The 21,853-nt window shown below is 46.8% G+C and overlaps 1 protein-coding gene across 1 annotated transcript in view; it reads left to right on the top strand.

Moving 5' to 3' along the window:
• The window catches only part of ZRSR2 (zinc finger CCCH-type, RNA binding motif and serine/arginine rich 2), a 36,025-nt gene extending 18,997 nt beyond the window's left edge, over nucleotides 1–17,028 (top strand). Inside the window, exons 6-11 of the mRNA XM_056131231.1 lie at nucleotides 614–652; nucleotides 1,489–1,607; nucleotides 9,618–9,831; nucleotides 12,108–12,163; nucleotides 12,806–12,915; nucleotides 16,442–17,028. Of these exons, the coding sequence (XP_055987206.1) occupies nucleotides 614–652; nucleotides 1,489–1,607; nucleotides 9,618–9,831; nucleotides 12,108–12,163; nucleotides 12,806–12,915; nucleotides 16,442–17,028 (1,125 nt within the window). The remainder of the gene's footprint in view (nucleotides 1–613; nucleotides 653–1,488; nucleotides 1,608–9,617; nucleotides 9,832–12,107; nucleotides 12,164–12,805; nucleotides 12,916–16,441) is intronic.
• Nucleotides 17,029–21,853: the final 4,825 nt, after the last annotated feature.

The raw sequence follows: 21,853 nt of genomic DNA, 5'->3' as shown, positions 1-21,853 counted from the left end.
GTGTCATTCCTACATCGCCACCGGCTGTGCTCCCTGGACGCTGCCAAGTGTGGCCCCAAACCAGAAAAGAAAAGCATTTTTGAAGGCAGTTTGGCAAGACATCAGGGACAAGTGGATAAGACGAAACCGATTATGCCATGCGCTAGGTTCTCTAGTGCACTTGGGCAGACACAGAATCCTGGAAAAGACGCAGCCCCTGCTTCGATTGACTCAGTTATTTAGAAGGACACGCAAGCAAAAAAAGATACTTTCAGTATTATCAAAAGAAATGCAGGGTCATGTAACATGGAGCTGGGGTAGAGAAGTACTGTAAATCACGCGGTCCAGGAAGACTTCTGAAGAATTTGAAGTGTTACCCAAGTGCAAGGAGAACAGGGAGGAGTCCAGGCCGGGGGGAGAGGTCTGAGTGAGGAGCTGAAGAAGGTAGGGAACAGTCGTTTTCACTTTTGGGGGGCGGGGGGATGACAGTCAGGGAGGCCAGAGAGCTGAGAGCTGTCTGCAGGGGGGCGGGAGTGGGGCACATTCTGGGGTCCACTGGCCCTGTCAGAGGGGAAACATGTGCCTTGCCTGATTTCCAGGTTCTTACTAGTTCTGTGTTTTACACCATTTGTAGGAAGCTGTGCAGAAGATGCTGGAGCAAGCTGAAAATGAGGTATTGTCAAAACCTTTCACTAAGAATTTGAGACCAGTGATTGTTTCTTTAAAAATGGGATTGGGGTGGTGGGGGCGTGGGTGGGTGTGAGTGTGGGTGTTCAAGATAGTTTTTATTGGAAGTTACTTAGAAAGACGTGTGAGGGTGGAGAAAGAGAGAAGTACATGTTCGAGAAAGAACACAGACTTCTCCGCAGTGGAAAAAGGCAGGCAAAGAAGCATCAAAGAAAGCAGGAGGGATGCGTGGTTTGTGGAGAACACGGGCTTGAAGAGCAAGCCCAGAAGGAGTGTTTTCTGTAATGTTCCTTTTGAGGTAGATGATTTACTCAGTGTCACATCTGAGTATCTGGAAGTCACTCTGCTGCTGTGATTTCTTCACCCCCCAAAAAATTTATCAATGGACAAAAATCAATGGTCAGTAGTAGGGTATTTCCCCCACCCCCCACCTCTCTTGCCCCCCCATGGACTAAACTTGTGTGAAGTCCAGAAAGATTGTGCAGTGCATCACATGTACCTTGAAGTGGGTGGTTGCCCTGAATTCAGAAGAACTTAGTTTTCTGTCCGTTGCCCCCGGCCTCAAGTCCTTTGTCACTTTTCAGAATGAATGGACAGGAGCCCTTGTGACACCTAGTATCTGCAGTGATGCCTAGTGATGGGGCGGTGCCCAGGAGGCAAGAGAAATGCAGCTGGTGTCACCCAAACTTTGCCTCTGCAGTCTCACTCGCTTGTTAAAACTGAAATGTGGGTATTTTATGCATGACTAAATGCTTGACGCTGAAACTTTAAATTCTTCGTGGATTTTGACACTGCCAGTAAAGTCATGGTTATTTTCAACAGTTGGAAAATACCAACATGTGGCAAAACCCAGAACCACCCACGGACTCAAGAGTCATGGAGAAGGATCGTGCTAATTGTCCATTCTACAATAAAACAGGAGCTTGCCGTTTTGGAGACAGGTAACTAATTTTGTTTCGTCCTGTCGGAGTTGAGTCAAAGGACAAGGTTCCTGAGCTCTCCTGTGGGGAGTGGTGGAATTTAAGGTGTTCCAAATCAGGTGTGTACTGTGTTCTGGCCAGTTCTCTGATCCCTGTGGCCCACCCTCTGCTTCCACAGGCCTCTGCCCTGGCTTGAGTTTCTGACAGGGTTGTCTTGGCCTGCCTTCCATCACTTCCTAAAGACCATTTGCTTTCTATTTCCTTAGTGTCCTTGCTTTGGTTTACAAGAGATACCCTGGCTTGGGAGATAATCCCTTTAACAGAGACTCCAGCAACCTGGGCTTTAGTATTTGAAGAGCAAACCCTGCATAAAAGAGGCGTTAGGGGCCTGGAGGAATAGCACAGTGACTTATAGCATCTGTCTTGCAGCTTACCAAGCCTCTGGTCACGAGTCCAAACCCCTGGTGTCCCACATTCATAGTGAGCTAATGTGGCCGCTTTGCTCTTTGACCCAGAAGCCTGTTGTCTGTGACCCCAAGGCATCATAAAACTTTTTTAAGAAGCTTCATAAAACAGGCATGCCGAAAAGGATGACTGAAAGACAGGATCCACTTTAGTGTGTAGAGGAAAAAGGTTCGAATTCACCCATCTCAGTTGCTCAGCGTCCACATAGGAATGAACCTGGCTCATTAAAAACTGCCTTTTGTAAGTCAGTTACTTCTGCCCCTGTGTGCCTTAGTTCTCTCATCTTTAAAATGGGGATACAGAACAGCATCACCTTCCCTTCCCTCCCTTCCCCCCATGTCCCCGTCCGTCCGTCTCTCATTTCGAGGTAGCAGTGGATCTACCAACTTCAGTAGCATTTGGGAAAGAGAAACACAGGCCTGGGGCTGGCACCCACCGGTGCTGTCGCGTTCACCATCTCTCTCAGCACTTCCAGGGTCAGCTTTTCTCCACTTCAGCTCAGCTCTTTGCTTCTGGTCTCCATCTGTTCCCGGGGAGCAGCCTCTGGGAGGCCACTGGGATATGGGAGGCTCCGGGCCAGCTGGTGCTCAGGGGCTGTGTGGGGCCAGAGACTGCGCCTGGGCCTCCTGCGTGCCAAGTGTGAGTTCTGGTCCACTAAACTAGCCTGATTTTTTTAAATTGTTTCTATTTCTTTTCTTTTTTATTTATTTATTTTTTATTAGTGAGACACACCATGAGGTACAGTTAAAGACTTACAAATTTTTGTGCTTGGGTTTCAGTTATACAATGATCAAGTACCCATCCCTCCACCAGCGCCCATCCTCCACCACCACGGGTCCCAGCATCCCTCCCACCCCCAATCCCCCCATCCTACCCTGCCTCTGTGGCAGGGCATTCCCTTTTGTTCTCTCTCTCTCCTTTTGGGTTCTGTGGTTTGCAAGAGAGGCATTGAGTTAGCCTGATTTTTTTTCAAGTGCCTTTTGGTGATAGTTAGCAATTTATTACCTCTCTATATTTAATATAGTGAAATGATAAAAAAAATAAAAATACCATTCAGACTAGGGAGATAACTCAAAGGAGAGTTTGCTTCATGAGGGTGCCCCAGGTTCGATCTCTGGTAATTCAGGATCTCCTGAGCACTGCAGGATTGCCCCCTCCCAAGGTTGTAAAATACCATTCCCCTTCTGAGGGGTCCATGGGGCCGAGCAGATGCACGGAAGGCCGCTTTCCCGTGGTGGATGTCTCGGCTGCCATCCTCTCCTCATTGCTGCTTTCATTTCTAAACACTTCTGTCCCCTGCCCTTTGGGGATCTGATTTTTGAACCCAAATGTTTGTGTGGAGAACTTAATGTAAATGCCTGATTTCGCAAATATTTAAATACCTCCTATCTGCCAGGCCAGGCCTGGTGTGATTTTTATAATTTGTCCTCTTTATGAATGAATAACTCTAAGTAGGTAAATAATTCATAGTGGTGAATAAATCCATTCGAAGCAAAATCTAATTATTACTGTGCATGCTACAGAAGAGAAGATCTAATCTCAGAGTACTATTAATCCTCAGAAGGGATATGAATAGGCAAATTCCTATCATTTAATGAGAAACTGTATGTTGTCTCTCTTATTTATTTTATTCATAAAATCATCCATGCTGGAACTTTGATTTCCTTCTTTGAAAATATGAATTTTTTCTCTCTTCTTTTTTTTTTATTTAACTCCTCATAATATTTTATGTTTTTAAAGATTTTTTTCCTAACTATTAATTGTCAGTGCACATTAGGATCATTTAAAACGTTTTAGAAATGATGTCAGAGGCTGGAGCAATAGTACAGGGGGTAAGGTGTTTGCCTTGCACGCTTCCATCCCCGGCATCCCATATGGTCCCCTGAACACCACCAGGAGTGATTTCTGACTGCAGAGCCAGGAATAACCCCTGAGCATTGCTGGGGTTACTCAGCAAAAAAAAAAAAAAGAAAAAAAAAGAAATTATGCTTAAAAAGTAGCGTGGAGACTGGAGAGATAGTATGGGGTGAAGGTGCTTGCCTTGCATGCTGCTCCCCCTCTTTGATCCCTGGCACTGCATATAGGCCCTTGAGCACTGCCAGGCATTACCCTTGATCACAGCCAGGTGTGTTTCAGAGACCCAGAAAAAGGGGTAGAGGGAGTGAATCAGATTCTCTTGAGAATTGACAGCCTTAGTTTGGAAATGTCTTTCGGTTTTCTACTGTGACCTCCAGGATGGTGAGGCACTAATACAGGATTGGGGGAGGCATATTTTGTTCCCCGTTGTACCTAGTATTCATCTAGTTTATGCTTCATTTGCCCCAGAAATATTAGTGACGGAAATAACACCCCTTTCTCGCACTCCCGCCTCAGCCCACTACCCATCTGTTCTCTGCATCTATAAACTTGGGTCTTGTTTGTTTGGTTTTTCAGATTCTAAATAGAAGTCAAGATTTACAGTACTTGTCTTCATTGTAATTTCACTTAGCTTAACACCTTCAAGCTCCAATCAATGTGAGTTCCATGTTTTCACAGGTAGTTCACCCAGATTCTGCTGCAGGACTCCTAATTCACACTGTATCTCTAACATTCCACTGAATTTTAAAAGTAGTGACCATCTGAGTCTCGTCTCCTTTGGGGCATAAGTATGAAAAGGGGAGATGTCTCAAGTGGTTTCAGGAACTCAGTTGTCAGTACCTATTTGTGGAAAGAGGAACAGAGCCACTTTTTTTTTTTTTTATTTATTGAATCACTGTAGGAAAGGTTACAAAGCTTTCAGGTTTATGTCTCAGTCATGCAAATATCAAACACATTTCCCTTTACCAATACTTATTTTTTCCCATGAAGAACCCCAATAAAACCCCACCCCCCACCCCTCCCCGTCCCTGTGAGGCAGATGAATTCTAGTTAACACTCTATCCGCTTTGATTAGATTGTTTCAATAAAAGATTCACCACTATTATTTAGAGTTTACCCCCCCCCCCAAATCAGACATGCTGAAAAAGCATTGTGAAGTGATTTGCTTTCTCCAGCTGGGTTCAAGAATTAAATGTTGGTTTTGGATTTCTGCTATTTTACTTATTGACCCTGGAAGTATTTCTACTGAAAGTCAGATAGTTAAGAAATTGGTTTCTGTGTTCTGGAGTCGTGGCCGTGCTGGAGAGCCGCTCGTGGGGGGCAACTGGTGGCCTCGGTAGGGCGTGAAGGGCGGAGCGAAACGCCCCCCTTCCCATGAGGTTTTAGTCGCCCCCACACTCCCGGCTCATACCTGCTGTCCACAAGGCTCCCATGTGGCCGCCATCTTTCTTTCCAGAGAGGAGAGGGCGAATGGGGCAACACCCTTTCCCCTCCGGCAGACTTGATGGGCTGGATCAACGCATAGTCCATTCACTTTTCTGCTCCAAGCTGCTGGGTTCTGCATTAAGTCCTTGTGCTTCTGGGGCCATGGCCGTGCTGGAGAGCCGCTCGTGGGGGGCAACTGGTGACCTCGGTAGGGCGTGAAGGACGGACCGGAACGCCCCCCGACCCATGAGGTTTTAGTCGCCCCCACTCCCCCAGCTCATACCTGCTGTCCACAAGGCTCCCATGTGGCCGCCATCTTTCTTTCCAGAGAGGAGAGGGCGAATGGGGCAACACCCTTTCCCCTCCGGCAGACTTGATGGCCTGGATCAATGCATAGTCCGTTCACTTTTCTGCTCCAAGCTGCTGGGTTCTGCATTAAGTCCTTGTGCTTCTGGGGCCGTGGCTGTGCTGGAGAGCCGCTCGTGGGGGGCAACTGGTGACCTCGGTAGGGCGTGAAGGACGGACCGGAACGCCCCCCTTCCCATGAAGTTTTAGTCGCCCCCACACCCCCGGCTCATACCTGCTGTCCACAAGGCTCCCATGTGGCCGCCATCTTTCTTTCCAGAGGGAGGAGGGCGGAAGGGAGCAACACCCTTTCCCCTCTGGGCAGAAATGATTGCCTGGATTAACGCATAGTCCTTTCACTTTTCTGCTCCAAGCTGCTGGGTTCTGCATTAAGCCCTTGTGCTTCTGGGGCTGTGGCCGTGCTGGAGAGCCGCTCGTGGGGGGCAACTGGTGACCTTGGTAGGGCGTGAAGGACGGACCGGAACGCCCCCCTTCCCATGAGGTTTTAGTCGCCCCCACACCCCCGGCTCATACCTGCTGTCCACAAGGCTCCCATGTGGCCGCCATCTTTCTTTCCAGAGAGGAGAGGGCGAATGGGGCAACACCCTTTCCCCTCCGGCAGACTTGATGGCCTGGGTCAATGCATAGTCCGGAACAGAGCCACTTTTGATAGTTCAGGGAAATATTAGCAGCAGTCAGATTTGTTTGTGAGGGGCCCAGGGTCATGGTACAGTGGAAAGGGTGCTTGCCTGGCACACAGCCGACCTGGGTTCCATTCCCAGCACCCCAGAGGATCTCCTCAGCCTTGCCAGGAGTGGTCCTGGAGCACAGAGCCAGAAGTAAGCCCTGAGCACTGCCACACCAAAACAAAAGATTTGTTTGTGTGAATTTCTTAATGCTTTTACAGCTATAAAAATATGAGAGCAAGTGGAGTATTGCTTTGTTCAAGAAATTACTTGTAAAATAGTGTTCTATGAAATTACTAGTTACGAAATCCAGTCCCTCTTCTTCAAACCAAGATCCTTGTCCACCTTTCACAGAGATCTCTGAATTAAACATTACTTCTGTGAAAATTTGTCATACGTTATCACATGAACCCTCCCATAACCTAAGCATGTCTTTGGGAGTTTGTTTTGTAATTAGTAGTGTTCCATTCTAGAATCTTTCTGGAGTTGAGATTTTTGGAATCACAGCGTAGAAGTGAATTCTACATTTTTTTTCTTTTAAAAGAACATGGACACTGGGTGGGAAAGATCATACTAGAATGGGTAGGTTATTTGGCTTGCACGCTCCAACCTGAGTTCAATCCCAGGCACCATATATGGTCCCCTGAGCTCTGCCAGGAGGGAGCCTTGAGCACAGCTGGGTGTGGCCCCACATACAAAAAACAGTAAGCACTTATGAAAAGTAAAACCAGAGTATTTATACCTCACTTGTTTATGGGAGTGATTAAAAAGAGACTCTGCGCTGTTCTCTTCCGGGAGCTGGGTTTTATAGTCTCTGAGTCTTGGCCGTTGATGGGATTACACGGCGCCAGGGGGCCAGTTGGTGGGTGTGACCCCCGCCTACTGGAATTTGGAGGATCTGGGTGGAGGATGCTCGGCCCAAATCCGAGTAGGCTTGGAGATCTTGGCCCCGGTACCCGCGTGGCTTTGTCCCTCTGCCGGTACCTTCATGTGTGCGGAGAGTGGTCTCAGCATGGTGGTGGCTGGTTCTGGAGGTCTTTGGCTGCTGGAGCCCTGGTCGGAGTGGGGAGGAAACTCAACCCGCTCCCCTCCAAGGAGCCCCAGCGAGGACAGCCAGGCGAGGGGTCAGGAGACTCTGCGCTGTTCTCTTCCGGGAGCTGGGTTTTATAGTCTCTGGGTCTTGGCCGTTGATGGGATTACACGGTGCATTCGCGGCTGCGCGACATCTTATCATCTCATTCCTACTTTAGACAAACTGGCAGGCTACCGAATGTAACCTGCCCACACGGCAGAGTCTGGCAAACTCCCCGTGGCTTACCCAATATGCCAAATACCAGTAACAAGGATGGGTCTCATTCTCCTAACCCTGAAAGATCCTTGAATATGGCACTTTAAAAAAAAGAAAATCTCAGGGCTAGGACGAAGAGACGTTACTGGGGCCTGCTCGAGGCAATGACGAATTTGTTGTGTGAAAAAGAGACACTCTGCTGCACAAAGTTTAATAAAAAATATTGTAATCAAGGAAAGAGGAGAGAGTGAGTTATTGTGAATGTATTATACAGTTAGTTGGCTCTTGGGGTTGTTGTATCCCAGGTAGGAAATGAGCTACAAATGTAGCTGTTACCAAAAGGTAGAATGATTGGGTCTTATCTCGAGGAAGACAACTATTTCCTTGATAATCACATTCTGAATGTTTCTCTCATGGATTACTGTGCAAAAGTAATAGGACAGTATATCATAATTTCTATAATCAACTCTGGGCTTATTGAGTATAAGTAGGAGAAGGAAAGACGGTGTGGGAAAGGAGAAAGATGGGAGGCAGGGGTCAGGGGGATTCAGGTACATCAGTGTTGTAGAGCCGAATATCCAAACCCCAGAGGCAGCATCATTGGGATCAGGAGAGCCAAACGTTAAGAGTTTGGTTGTTAAAAACCAGACTTCAACGAGATCCTGTCATCTCGGACATCGTTTGTCCGAGAGGCAAGGTCATTCAGCTACACTCATCACAAAAAGAGATCTGGTCTTGTTTCCTTGTTTCCGAGTGTTTTCTGCTTGTCAGATTCAGATGCCCAGTGGCCGCTGCCAGCCAGGTGGACTCGCCCCCTTGGTTCTGTGGTCGTGCTTATGGCCTCGGAATCGTTGAGGAGCATTAAGGGTGTCGATGCCCTTAGTGACTCTGGCTGCACATCCCACGCCTGGTGCACGGTGTACCGGCCTTTCTGGCCACTTTGGTCTCGAGGTGCAGATGTGTGTTGTCGACCTGGAAACTGAGTGTGCTGAGTCGCTGCAGCTTTGCCAACACTGGACCTGTTCATCTCTTTTTCTCCTGAGGCTCTGGGGGTGGTTTTTTGGTATTTGTTCTTGCAGCTTAAAACTTGGTTTTAACCAGTTTAACGGGAAACCTAATTGTGAGAATGTTGATTTGGAACTGGGAACTCATTTTTCCCCTGTCTTTTCTTTTCAGAGAAGGAAGTAAATTAGAAAGTTAACTAATAAAAAGTTTACAAATGACTTAGGCATAACCTGGTTTATTTTAAACTGAAAAATTGCTCTTCAAGAACATTTATCGTACAGTATATTGAACAGGCTCTAGATTAACTAAGCTCTCGTGGGGTCATCTCTGACATGGCTATATGTTCTTCCTTCTCTTCAAAGTGAGGAAAATAGTAGCCTCCGCTACCCTAACACCCTGCAAGAGTCAAAATTAAAAAATAGAAGAATGCCATGGACATCATGAAGTGCTTTCCAGCCAGAGAACATCGATCCCCTGACCTAGAGATTTAAATTACCCTGCTCCCCAAGTAGTGAGCAAAATGAAAATTGTGTAGACCCCTTCCTCCCAAGGCTAACTTGTGCCTGTCAGTTTCCACAGTCTTGCAGGCAGAAATTTCTCTTTTCAGGGTCTTACACACACATAGTACCAAAAGGCAGCTACATGGTGCATGAACTTGGAAATAATTTTGCAGCTTTACTCTTTAATGAGAGTAAATAATTGATCCTTCATAGTTCAGTTCTTTTTCTTTGGTGCTAGGGATCAAACCTAGGTCTCTGGCAGGCACTATTTTTTCCACATTCCCAGCCCTTAGGGTGGTGGTTACTTTTGAAATTCATATCGCAATGAGGTGTTGGACCTTTCTGTGAAGCTGAAATGGTGCAGATACTGGAGTCTTTATTCAAATAGTGTTTAAAACCAACTTCTGGGGTGTCAGTTCTGACTATCACTGTTGACTTGAACTCTTCCTTTGGTATGCAGGTGTTCGAGGAAACACACTTTACCAACATCGAGCCCCACCCTGCTTATTAAAAGCATGTTCACCACATTTGGCATGGAACAGTGTCGAAGGGATGACTACGACCCCGATGCCGGCTTGGAGTACAGTGAAGAGGAAACCTACCAGCAGTTCCTCGACTTCTACGATGATGTCCTCCCCGAATTTAAGAATGTGGGGAAAGTGATCCAGTTCAAGGTGGGCATGTGCGGTGCAGAGAAGCAGGGCATGGGACTTCCCACTCAAGGACCCACAAGGACCAAAAGCTTGGGCCCGGCTCACTGCCTGGGTGGGACCTGTGACCTGGTAGTGTTCTGGCTGGCATGGCATCCGTCTCCCTTCTGAGGATGCTGTGGTAACATCCCTGTAGTGTACATCTTGCCTCTTTGGGGCTGCTCTTAACAAACATAGCTTCTTGAGAATTTGTGTGAGTTCAGGGCTGGAGAGATAGTACCGTGGGTAGGCAGTTGCCTTATATGCAGCTCACCTGGGTATTGATACCTGGCATCCCATATGGTCCGCTGAGCATCACCAGGAGTGATTCCTGAGTGCAGAGCCAAGTGTAACCCCTGAGTATTGCTGGGTGTGGCCCCAAAACGAACAACAGAAAAAGCGTATGTGGGCATCCAGTCTCACTTTGCAAATGCAGATCTAAACATTAGTGTGAATGTTTGCAAACCTTTCTGTTTATTTATTTTTAATTTTTGTTTTGAATCACAGTGATATACACAGTTACAAAGTTGTTCATGATTGTATTTCAGTCATATTATGTTCCGGCACTTGTCTCTTCACCAGTATACATTTTCCACCAACAATGGTCCCAGTTTCCCCTCTGCCCGCTTTTTTTTGAAGTTATTTATTAAAAAAAATTTTAATAGTGAGACATCATGAGGTACAGTTGCAGACTTACACACTTTTGTGCTTGGGATTCAATTATACAATGATCAAATACCCATCCCTCCACCAGTGCTCATTTCCCACCACCACGGATCCCGGTATCCCTCCCACCTCCCATCCGCCCCATCCCACCCTGCCTCTGTGGCAGGGCATTCCCTTTTGTTCTCTCTCTCTATTGGGTGTTGTGGTTTACAAAAGAGGCAATGTCTACCCGCTTTTTTTTCTTTTTGGGTCACACCTGGCAATGCACAGGGGTTACTCCTGGCTCTGCACTCAGGAATTATGCCTGGCAGTGCTCAGGGGACCATATGGGAAGTTGAGAATTGAACCCGGGTCGGCCGCGTTCAAGGCAAACGTGCTACCCGCTGTGCTATTGCTCCAGCCCCCCGCTTTACTTTTTTGGCAAGTACTTTTCTTCTTTCTCTTTTTCTCTTTCTCTCCCCCGCCATTTTTGTTCCTTATGGTTTTGCAGATCTTTTTATACTGTTCTATAAAAGCTTATCAGATTTGCCTGTCAGTTTCGGAGCCATGGGCAGCAGTGCTTGGAGGCTGCAGCAGTCACTCCTGGTTCTGGGTGTAGAGGAGCATGGGGTGCTGGGGATCAGGCCCTGCACTCAGCCTTTTGAGTTACCTCTCTGGCCCACATTTCTTACTTTGCAAAACAAAAGACCAAACGTTCTACCTAATTGGTAGTGGGGACAGTGCATATTACTATGAGCTGTTATTTAGACCTAACAGGTAACCCACGAGAAATTCTACTTATACCGAGAGGGGTCAAGGATGTGTCAGTAAAACAACTACTGAGAGCTCTGTCTCAGTACCTATGGACGCAGAAGCCATCTGGGACCTAGCAGCAGGCCTGTGACTCCCACTGTACACACTAGAGAAATCCTTCTGCCCGAAGAGGGGGTCCAGACACAGACGGCCGCTCTGGCGGGGAGCGAGCCGAGAAAGGCATTGAATATTCATCAGCAGAGTAGTGCATAAATAATTCTGATAATTTGTTCTTTCCAGTGCACATAATGAAAATGAGTCATTAAGCTTATGTTACTACATCTTGAAAAGATCGGGAATATTATTATGTAAATTTTGAAAATGTATATATTGTTTACATTTCCATGTTTCTTTTGCCCATGTGTATGTAATCTGTGCTTTCCCATATGTGCGTAATAGATGTGATATATGATCTGTATCCATAATACAAGTCCAGAGGGCATGTATAGCTAAGTGAGCATATGATTTTTGGTGCCTGTAGGAATGTCTGTATATATAGAGAGAGTAGTATGTGTATGTGTGTTTGCTCTTGGAGAGTGAATGCACCCAGCCCTAGAAGATTGCTCATCTCCGTGAGGAAAGAGAGAGCGAATAAACAGTGAGTCCATTCGGCAGAGATCAGATGCTTGGGCCTGTGAGGCTGCTCACCCAGAAGTCGGCTTTCCCTTAGACCTGCAAATGGGGTACGATCGCGATATCAGGAACTTCGGAGGGAAACTACCTTTGGGACTGGTAGTGTTTGGAGACTGAAGGGTGTCCCTTCTTTGTTGCTTTTAATAATGGAATTCTTCATTGCTTCTTAGGTCAGCTGCAACCTGGAACCGCATCTGAGGGGCAACGTGTATGTTCAGTATCAATCGTGAGTATTTGGTCAAACACTATGGTGGCGCTCCTCAGGTGGGAGATTTTCCTTCTGAGTATTATCTCTTATCGGCGGGGTATTTTCTCAAATGAGAGTTGTAAGGTCTGATGTGGAAATACAGCAGGGATTCAGAAATAATACATTTGCATGTTGTTCTCTGTATACTTTTGTAACAAGGAATCTTGTAGAATTTTAATAATTAATGTACAAACGTAAGGGGTGTAACTAGACTAGAGAATGGAAAAGTGTGAATTGACAGCCAGAAATTAAACCTGACTTACAATCTGAGTGTGCTTTTGTCCCCTACAAGTAATCACAACATTTTTGCTTAGTCTTGCTGTTGGCCTGGGTTCCGTTTGTGCCATTGTAATCAAAGGCCTGATAGTCGTGGCCAGGAGGGAACAGACTATGACCATGGGAAACACTGTGTTTTTAATGGTTCTGTGTTTTGGTTGAAGACACTTCAACTCAAGGCAAGGCCGGGATACTTAGTAAAAAGCTTCCTGAGTAAACCGTGAGCTTCTGGAGCTTGAGGAACCGCTGGGTAGTACAAACAGTCCTCAGTGTTAGTTAGCAATGGGAGGACTCTCCTTATTAGAGCCCTAGCGTAACATGTGTCCTTTACTTTGTGGTTTAAAGGGAAGAAGAGTGCCAGGCAGCCCTCTCTGTGTTTAATGGACGATGGTATGCAGGCCGCCAACTTCACTGTGAATTCTGCCCGGTGACCCGATGGAAAATGGCAATTTGCGGTAAAGTGCAGCATGACACTTGCCTTACTGTACAAAGGAACATTCTCAGGGGGAAACACTCCTTTAAAGGGGGGGGGCTTTTTCCTCATGCAGTAAGTGGGTCGGGATCATTATATAAGGGGTGTCACATGTGATGGACTGAAGTGATAGCACAGCAGGTGGGGTTTTTGCCTTGCATGCTGCCGACCTGGGTTCAATCCTTCTGTCCCTCTCGGAGAGCCCGGCAAGCTACTGAGAGTATCCCGCCCGCATGGCAAAGCCTGGCAAGATCCTCGTGGCGTATTCGATATGCCAAAGACAGTAACAACAAGTCTCACAATGGAGACGTTACTGGGCCCGCTCGAGCAAATCGATGAGCAAGGGGAGGACAGTAGTGCTACAGTGTCACATGTGATTATTTTTTGGAGACTGGGGACAGAACCCATTGCCTCCCATTTGAAATCTGTCACAGACCTTGTGGGTTACTTTCTAGGACAGGTGACTAAGGTTCTAATGTAGTGGTGATACAGTTGGCGCTGGGTTGCTGGTCTTCTCATCCCAGCCTGGGCTCTCAGATCCCAGGATACCAGTAGAGTGGAATCCCCAGGAAGGCGTTCCTGCGCCTGGGCCTCTCTGGGGTGTTGTCCCATCTTGGGCTCCCCTCACTTGGCCTTGCACTGCTGGGGACTGAACCCAGGGCCTTCCCCCTGTAGGATGTGCATCGTCACTCAGCCCTAAGCCTGAGCTGGGGTCTCACTGCCTCTTTATGCATTCTGAGTCCTCTGTCGTCTCTCGCCACCTCAGCTGTGACTATGGAGACATTTCCTGTCTCACTTCAAGGTGTGCTTTGGGGCTGTGGCTGGGTTGTCACACTGCAGCCGTCAGAGTGACTCACTGGAGAGAGGTCTTGAGACAGGAAGTGAGTCAGTCCCCAGAGCCCCACGCTTTGGAAGACGACTTACTTTATGATTTCTCCCCTGTGGAGGTGAGGCCAGTATGTCAGAAAGGAAGAAAGGACGCTTCTCTTGCCCTTTACTTTTCTGTTTGACACTCACCTGCTTGGAAGCTCTTAGTGCCAAAGAACTCTCAGTCACTTATGTAAGTCTGAATCTCTGGCAGCCTGGTCTTAATGGATGCTGTTCAAAAACCACGGACTTAGGGGGAAAGGAGAGAGAGGACTCCTTGCTCTGGCAGACCTAAAGAGCCCTTCTACCTGAAGTTTAAAAGCATGGGGCAACCCAAGAAAGGGAAAGTTTGCCTCCGTAAAGGCGTTCAGTGTCTGTCACTTCTGGAGAATCCAGCGTGATTTCAGCAGATTGCTTCTGCCTATGAATATGACTTCCCCCACCCCTACACCCAGGGCAGTAGGGTTTTTTCACTTGCTTTTTAATAACAATAGCCTTGTCTTTTTATCTAGTAACTAATGATGTTGAGCATTTTTTATATCATTATTGACCACTAGTGGAGAATTGTTTATTCAGATACTTCCCCCATTTTTTAATTAACTTTGACTTTTGTTATTGAATGGTATGAGTTCTTTTTTTTTTTTGACTTTTTGGGTCACACCTCCTGGCAATGCACAGGGGTTACTCCTGGCTCTGCACTCAGGAATTACTCCTGGTTGTGCTCAAGGGACCATATGGGATGCTGGGAATCAAACCCGAATTGGCCGCTTGCAAGGCAGACGCCCTACCTGCTGTGCTATTGTTCCAGCCCCTGGTATGAGTTCTTAATAAAGTCTTTAGACAGTCTCCATATCACTGATGTGATTTGCAAGTATTTTCTCTCGTTATGTGAGTTATCTTTTCATTTTGACAGCTTCCTTTTTTTGGTTATGGGCCCATACCCAGTGGTGCTGGGGCAGACCATGCAATCCCAGCAATAAAACCAGGGGCTCCTGCATGCAAAACATGTGCTCCAGCCCTTTAAGCCATCTTTCTGACCATGAGCCCCAAACATTTTTAAGTTAAAAAAGTCATGTGGTTTTTATGTGTTGCTTATGCTTTCAGTGTCCTTTCCAGGAGTCCATTGCCTAGCCCCATGTTAAAAAAGATTGACTTACGGAGCCTGAGTGATAGTACAGTGAGTAGGGAGGGCACTTGCCTTGCATGCAGCCAACCCAGGTCCAATCCCCAGCACGACATATGCTTTCCCCAAGGATTGCCTAAGTTATCCCTGAGCACAAAGCCCCAGAGTAAGCCATGAGTAGCATCAGATGTGGCCCCAAAACAACAAAAAAGAAACGTACTGATATGTTTTTACATTTGGAACTCCATCCAATTTTTACAGGTAGCATGTAGCAGGGAGGTATTTGACTTTTAGCTATTTTTGCATTATTTGAGAATTTACAGTTTAAAGATAAAGTTTGGGGCTGGAGAGGTAGTGCAGAGGTTAAGGTGCTTGCCTTACAAGTGTCTAGGTTTGGTTCAATCCCTGGCACCTCATACAGCCAGGAGTAACCATGAACACAGCTAGGTGTCACCCAAAAACCAAAAAAAACAAAAAGTAAGTTCTAGAACTCCAAAAAGGGAGCCAGAGAGATAATACAGTGGCCTAGGCACTTGTCTGGCATGCAGCTGACCCTGGTTGGATCTCCAAGTGGTCTCTGAGCACTGCTTAGGAATGATCCAATGAGCACATAGCCAGGAGTTAGCCCTGAGCACAGCTGGATGTGGCCTGAAAACAAACCAAAGAATCTCTCTGTTCAGATGTCACCTCGGTCAGCAGCATCCTTATTAGACCAGTTTCTCATTTTAAATGTAAAGAGAAAACATACGATTGGCGCCAGAGAGCTAGTACAGTGGGTAGAGTGCTTGCCTTGCACACAGCAGGCCTGGGTGCAATCCCTGGCACCTCATCTGTGTCCTCTGAGCTCACCAGGAGTAAGCCTGAGCATAGCCAGTGTGGCCTGAAAAACAAACCAAATGAAAGCGAAGGACTTCTCTGTTCAGATGCCGTCCTTGGTCAGGGGGGTTAAAAGCCTGTGGTTAGGTGGAAGCATTAGACCAGTTGCTCGTCACCTTATAATGTAAAGAAAATACACACTTGGGGCCAGAGAGATAGAGCAGCAGGTTGAGTGCTGGCCCTGTCGCAGCAGACTTAGGCTTGATCCCCGTACCCCATATGGTCCCCCAAGTGTGCCAGGAGTGATCCCTGAGCTCAGAGCCAGGAGTAAAGTAAGCTCTGAGCACCACTGGGGTGAGCCGCCTCCCCTCCCCCCGAACTGAAACACAACAAAACAACAAAGGAAATACAGGCCCTCCTGACTCATGGTCTTTCCTGGCCCCACCGCGCCCTGAAGAGTGTGCCAGCACAGAGCGACAGTGTGCATTAGGATCTGTGTTGTCGCTGATGCTGTGTACGACCCTCTGGACGGCCTGCACACTGGCTCTTTGAAGTTCTGGGAAACGAAACTAGGCTGTCACTGCCCGGCCACCCCCTTCTTTGTAACGGAAATGGTTGTTTCCCACGTGCGCCTCGGGAAAGGGGGAAAGACAAGACGGAAAGACGCAGGCCCCTCCGTGAATGCTCTTTCCTTCCCGCGCAGGTTTGTTTGAAATACAGCAGTGCCCGAGAGGGAAGCACTGCAACTTCCTCCACGTGTTCCGGAACCCCAACAATGAGTTCTGGGAAGCCAACCGGGACATTCACCTGTCTCCGGATCGGACCGGCTCCTCGGGCAAGAACGCCGACCGGAGGGAGCGGGTGGGCCACAGCCGGCCCCGGCGGCGGCGGAGCCCCAGCCCGGCCCACGCCTACAAGAGGAACGGGGAGACGACGAAGCGGAGGAGGAGCGCACAGCGGGAGAGGCGGTCGCAGCGGCACGCCTCCAGGAGCCGGGAGAGGCACTGTTCGCGTGGCAGGAGGAGCAAGCGGGCCCGCAGCACGAGCCACAGCCGCGGGAGGCCCAGCCGCAGCCGCAGGCCCAGCCGCAGCCGCAGCCGCAGTGTCAGCCGCAGCCGCAGCCGGGGCCGAAGGCATAGCCCGAGCCGGAGGCAGAGCCGCAGCCGCAGCCGCAGCTGGAGCTGGAGCGGGAGCCGCAGCCGCAGCCGCAGTTTGTCCCGGTCCAGGAGCCGCGGCAGAAAGAGGTCCAGGAGCAGAGACAGGACCGTGCACAGCCCCACAGCCAAGTAAAGCACTTGTGTTCGGGACGATGGTGTGAGGTATTTATTGTGACTGCTGCTGACTTGACTCTGGGCTCGCCGCGCCCACGGCCTACTGGCGTCTGCTGCAGCCCTCTCGGGAAACCCTTTCCTTGGATGATCACCTTGGCTGTTTTGGTCTAGGAAACCAAAAATGTGTTCGTGAGGTGAAAATTCCTGTCACCCTGCCTGCCCCTCAACGATGACCCCTTGACCCATACCCAGTATGACTTTGCCTTTCTCCCCCTTCGGGTGTGTGTACATTTTTCACACAGAGATGCTCTGTGGCTGTGGTTGAATATGCTGTTTTCCCCTGTACAAAATACTATCCTGTTTCATGAAGCCCTGTTTTTGTAAACTGACCGACTTAACATTGGTTCCAAGAGTGTAAATGTTTGTCGTTTTGGGGGCAATAAAGGGCTAGTGTGCATGGTTTGCATAAGGGAGGCCTGGATTTGATGATCTCCCGCGCTGCGTAGTCCCTGGGGCACTGAAGGGAGTACTGCCAGGCGTGGCCCAAAATTCACAGTTAGGGGTCCAGGGTTCTTACCCCATGCCTGTCACCAAAGTGCCAGTACCCTCCATCACAGACCATTCCCTTCCCCCACCCCTACCCGTTTGGGTAACTAATTCTGTTGTCAGTCTAAGGTTTGCTTTTCAGTGGATGTCGTTTGTTCCCCCAAGTCTGAGATCATCTGGTGTTTGTCTTGGCCCTTCTGACTTCACTTGGCATGATCCCCTCCAGCTTCGTCTGTGTTGTAGCAAAAAGCAGGGTTTCATTTTTCAGAGTTTCCGTTCTGTAAATCTACCACGCACTTTTATTCACTTAGGATGCTGCAAGCCTTATTCTTTAAAATCCTTTTTTCTTTAGGCACCATGATTTACACAACGAATAAAGTTTCAGGCATACAGTGTTGCAACGAGACTGTCGGTGTCCCCTGGCTAATGTCTCAAGGTCCTGGCCCACCCTCTTCACCCCTTGGTGAGTTCGGTCCCATAGACTGACTCTCCGGGTGTCTTCTTACGTTTCTTTACATCCCACTATGAGTGAGATCGTTTTGTATCTGGCTCTCTTCCTCTGAGCAAGCCCGATTCTTACTGTTATTTTTACTCACATTTATCCAACCATCTATAGCCCTATTGTTGGTCCTTTGTCATTCTAATTTTTCATTGTTCAAGATTCCTATGCCACGAACCACCGTGTGGTGAATTAAGAACTTTCAGTGCTTCCACACAACACAGTTCTTTAGGAAAAATTCCTTTGAACTGTGAATAGTGAAGAATTTCAAATCGCCTCCTGGAAGAATTGAAACAGTTCTATTGACCCCAAAGTTTCCTATTCCCACACTACCAGGTGGGCTGGAGCGATAGCACAGTGGGTAGGGCGTTTGCCTTGCATGCAGCCAACACCGCCGACCCGAGTTTGATTCCTCTGCCCCTCTTGGAGAGCCTGGCAAGATCCCCGTGACGTATTTGATGTGCCAAACACAGTAACAACAAATCTCACAATGGAGACGTTACTGGGCCCGCTCGAGCAAATCGATGAACAATGGGAGGACGTTGACAGTGACACCACCAGGTTATTTGCTGTTTGGTGGATTTTATGTTTGTTTATTTCTCCAAAGTCAAACCTTTTCTGCATAGAATGGCCATTACATTTGGCTCTTCCATTAAAATTGCTTGTCCTTGCATCTATTGGATTTTTCTACATGCGATAGTTAAACAACTTTAAGACTCTCTTTCTCTATTTTAAAGCACTAAAGGGCAGAGTCCATTTCTTTCTCTTCAGCCCCATATCCACAGGAAGGTCCATTAGCATGTTTATAGTTTTTATAGTTTTGACGTTATTTATGAAGAAAGCTTACCTTAGGTCATTTTTAGGTCATTGCTATTGAAGATGATTAATGTTAAAGTATTTCTGGGAAAAAGAAATCAGAAAACTGGCCAGAGAACTTTCCGTCAGAGGCTTAATTTACAGTATCATCCTTATATTCCAGATCATAAAAAAGAAAAGGTGCTCTCATACATCTTCATAAAGTTTTTACTTTCCTTGTAGCCTCCTTCCCAAAAATATACCAGGTATCTTAAATTTCATTGTATGTGACATTTGGCACTTTGCAGTTTAGAAATAAGAACTTAGAGATGCACAAAACCAAGCTAATAAATGAGATTGGAAAAAGTCTTCAAGATTGGAACTTCTCAGTGACAGCCACTGAAAATAAGAGCCCTTTAATCTGTAGTCATATAAAGGTCCAAAATACATTTCACTTTGAAAATTGATTTACTCTAGATTTTAATTGCCTATTTTACCCTTGAAAAGACCGAAATTTTTGTGATTACTACATTCACTAATGCTGAACAAGTACCACTAAATTAAATATTTTTCAGTACTTTACTAAATACAGCCAAGATATTCTCAATTAAATACGATATTCAAAGATGAATCATCTTAATAGATCCTGGAGGAAAAAATTAGATAAACACCAGCTTGTGCTCAAGATAATTAAGAGAAATTGGTGACATTTCCCTCATGTGCCAATGGGCAATGTGATACGGAGAGCAGCAGCGTTTTTAAAACTACTGGCAAGTTCGTAGCTGTGTTGGAGGCTCTTTAAGCCTACAGGTAGTTTTTTCCCTTCCAATTTTGTCTTTAGCACTGTGGCTTATAATAATGTTGTTTCCAGCAGATGGTGTTCAGAATCCACACCAGTGTCCAGATCCTCTCCCACTGCCCACCTCCTTAAGTCTCTTTAAGAAATTTTTTAATGATTGAAGTTTGGGTCATGTCTAGTCTTAATATGTTTGGTTTTGATACACGGTTACCCCACTACCAGCAAAGTGACCAAGAACCTCCAGTGGCCTTATGTTGTCCTCTGTCTGCCTCATTCTTCCTCCTCTCTCTCCCCCTTACTCAGCATCTTTAGTCCTGTAATCCAGGGACAAGCATTTGTCATTTGATACTCTCCATTCTTTTGTCTTTGTTCTCCATATACTGTGGATGAGTGATATCATGAAATATTTGGCTTTCTCCTTACTTTGCTAAACATGATGCCCTCCATTTTGGCCCAGTTTATAGTGAACTGCATTATTTCACCTTATAACTGCATATTCTATTGTATATATGCAGCACAACTTACTCATTCATCAGTCGAGTTGGGTATTTATTTCAGACTAGCAACTTAATTTTAATTAAAAAATTGTTTTTATTGAATCACAGTTAAAAGGTTGTCCATGATTGGGTTTTAGTTATATGTTTCAACACCAATCCCTTTACCATATACATTTCCCACCACCAATGTCCCCAGTTTCCCTCCCACCTGACTCTATGGCAGGTATCTCTCTCCCCCACTCCTGCTTTTTGGACATTATGGTTTGCATAATGTCCGGCTGGAGCAATAGCACAGCGGTAGGGCGTTTGCCTTGCACGCAGCCAACATGGCAGACCCGAGTTCGATTCCTCCGCCCCTCTCGGAGAGCCCGGCAAGCTACCGAGAGTATTGGATATGCCAGACACAGTAACAACAAAGTCTCCAATGGAGACGTTACTGGGCCCGCTCGAGCAAATCGATGATCAACGGGAGGGCCTTTGCTTTATGGTTTGCAATACAGATCCTGAAAGATGATCATGTATATCCCTTTACCTACTTTCAACACTCAGTTTTTGTCCAGATCAGTTCTATTATTGCCATACTGGTCCCTTCTCTATCCTAACTTCCTTTGCCCCTCACACATTGTGGCAAACTTCCAACCATTGACCAGTCCTGCTGGCCCCTGTTTTATCTGGCCTTGTATATTAGTCTCATACTGTTTTTTATGTCCCAAATGAGTACAGTCATTCTATTATCTGTCCCTCTCCTTGTGATTCATTTTACTCAGCATGATACTCTCCATGTCCATCCATTGACAAGCAGATTTCATAATTTCATTTTTCCTAACGGCTGCATAGTATTCCATTGTGTAGATAGATGTACCATTCTTCTTTTTTAAATTTTTATTAGTGAAACACCATGAGGTACAGTTGTAGACTTACAAATTTTTGTGCTTGGGTTTCGATTATACAATGATCAAATACCCATCCCTCCGCCAGTGCCCATTTTCCACCACCATGAATCCCAGTATCCCTCCCACCCCCATCCCCCCATCCCACCCTGGCTCTGTGGCAGGGCATTCCCTTTTGTTTTCTCTCTTCTTTTGGGTGTTGTGGTCTGCAAAAGAGGCATTGAGTGGCAATCATGTTCAGTCCATAGTCTACTTTCAACATGCATCTCTCATCCTGGGAGGATCCTCCAAACACCCTTTATTTGGTGCTCCCTTCTCTATCTGAGCTGCCCTTTCCCCTAGAATGCCCGGCTGGCCTCTAAGCCATGGAGTAATCCTCCTGGTACGGATCTCGGCTATTCTTGGGTATTAATCTCCTATTTTGTTACTTTATGTCCCCCAGATGAATGCAATCTTTCTATGTCTATCCCTCTCTTTCTGGCTCATTTCGCTTAGCATGATACTTTCCATAGATGTAGCATTCTTTATCCAGTCTTTGTTCTCGGGCTCTCAGGTAAACAGCTTAATTTTATTGTAGATTTCTCAGTCTTAGATATCCTAGCTTTAGTATGCAGCATTTCCCATTTGTGATGAACAGGAGACTCCTTAACTATCACAACCAAGGATTTGATTTGCTGCTTCTATCATGCCGTCATTTGCAAAGATCAGTTCATGTGGGGGCGTTTTCCAGCACCTCTCATTCATGAGGGTGGGGATCCAGTTGATTAAGAGTGCCTGTGATTAGCAAGTAACATCAAAAGAATAGAAAAGTCAAATGC

Source organism: Sorex fumeus, unplaced genomic scaffold, assembly GCF_029834395.1.
Source record: "Sorex fumeus unplaced genomic scaffold, SorFum_2.1 ptg000086l, whole genome shotgun sequence".
NCBI classification, from domain to species: Eukaryota; Metazoa; Chordata; class Mammalia; order Eulipotyphla; family Soricidae; genus Sorex; species Sorex fumeus.
This window is presented reverse-complemented; position numbering and strand designations above follow the sequence as displayed.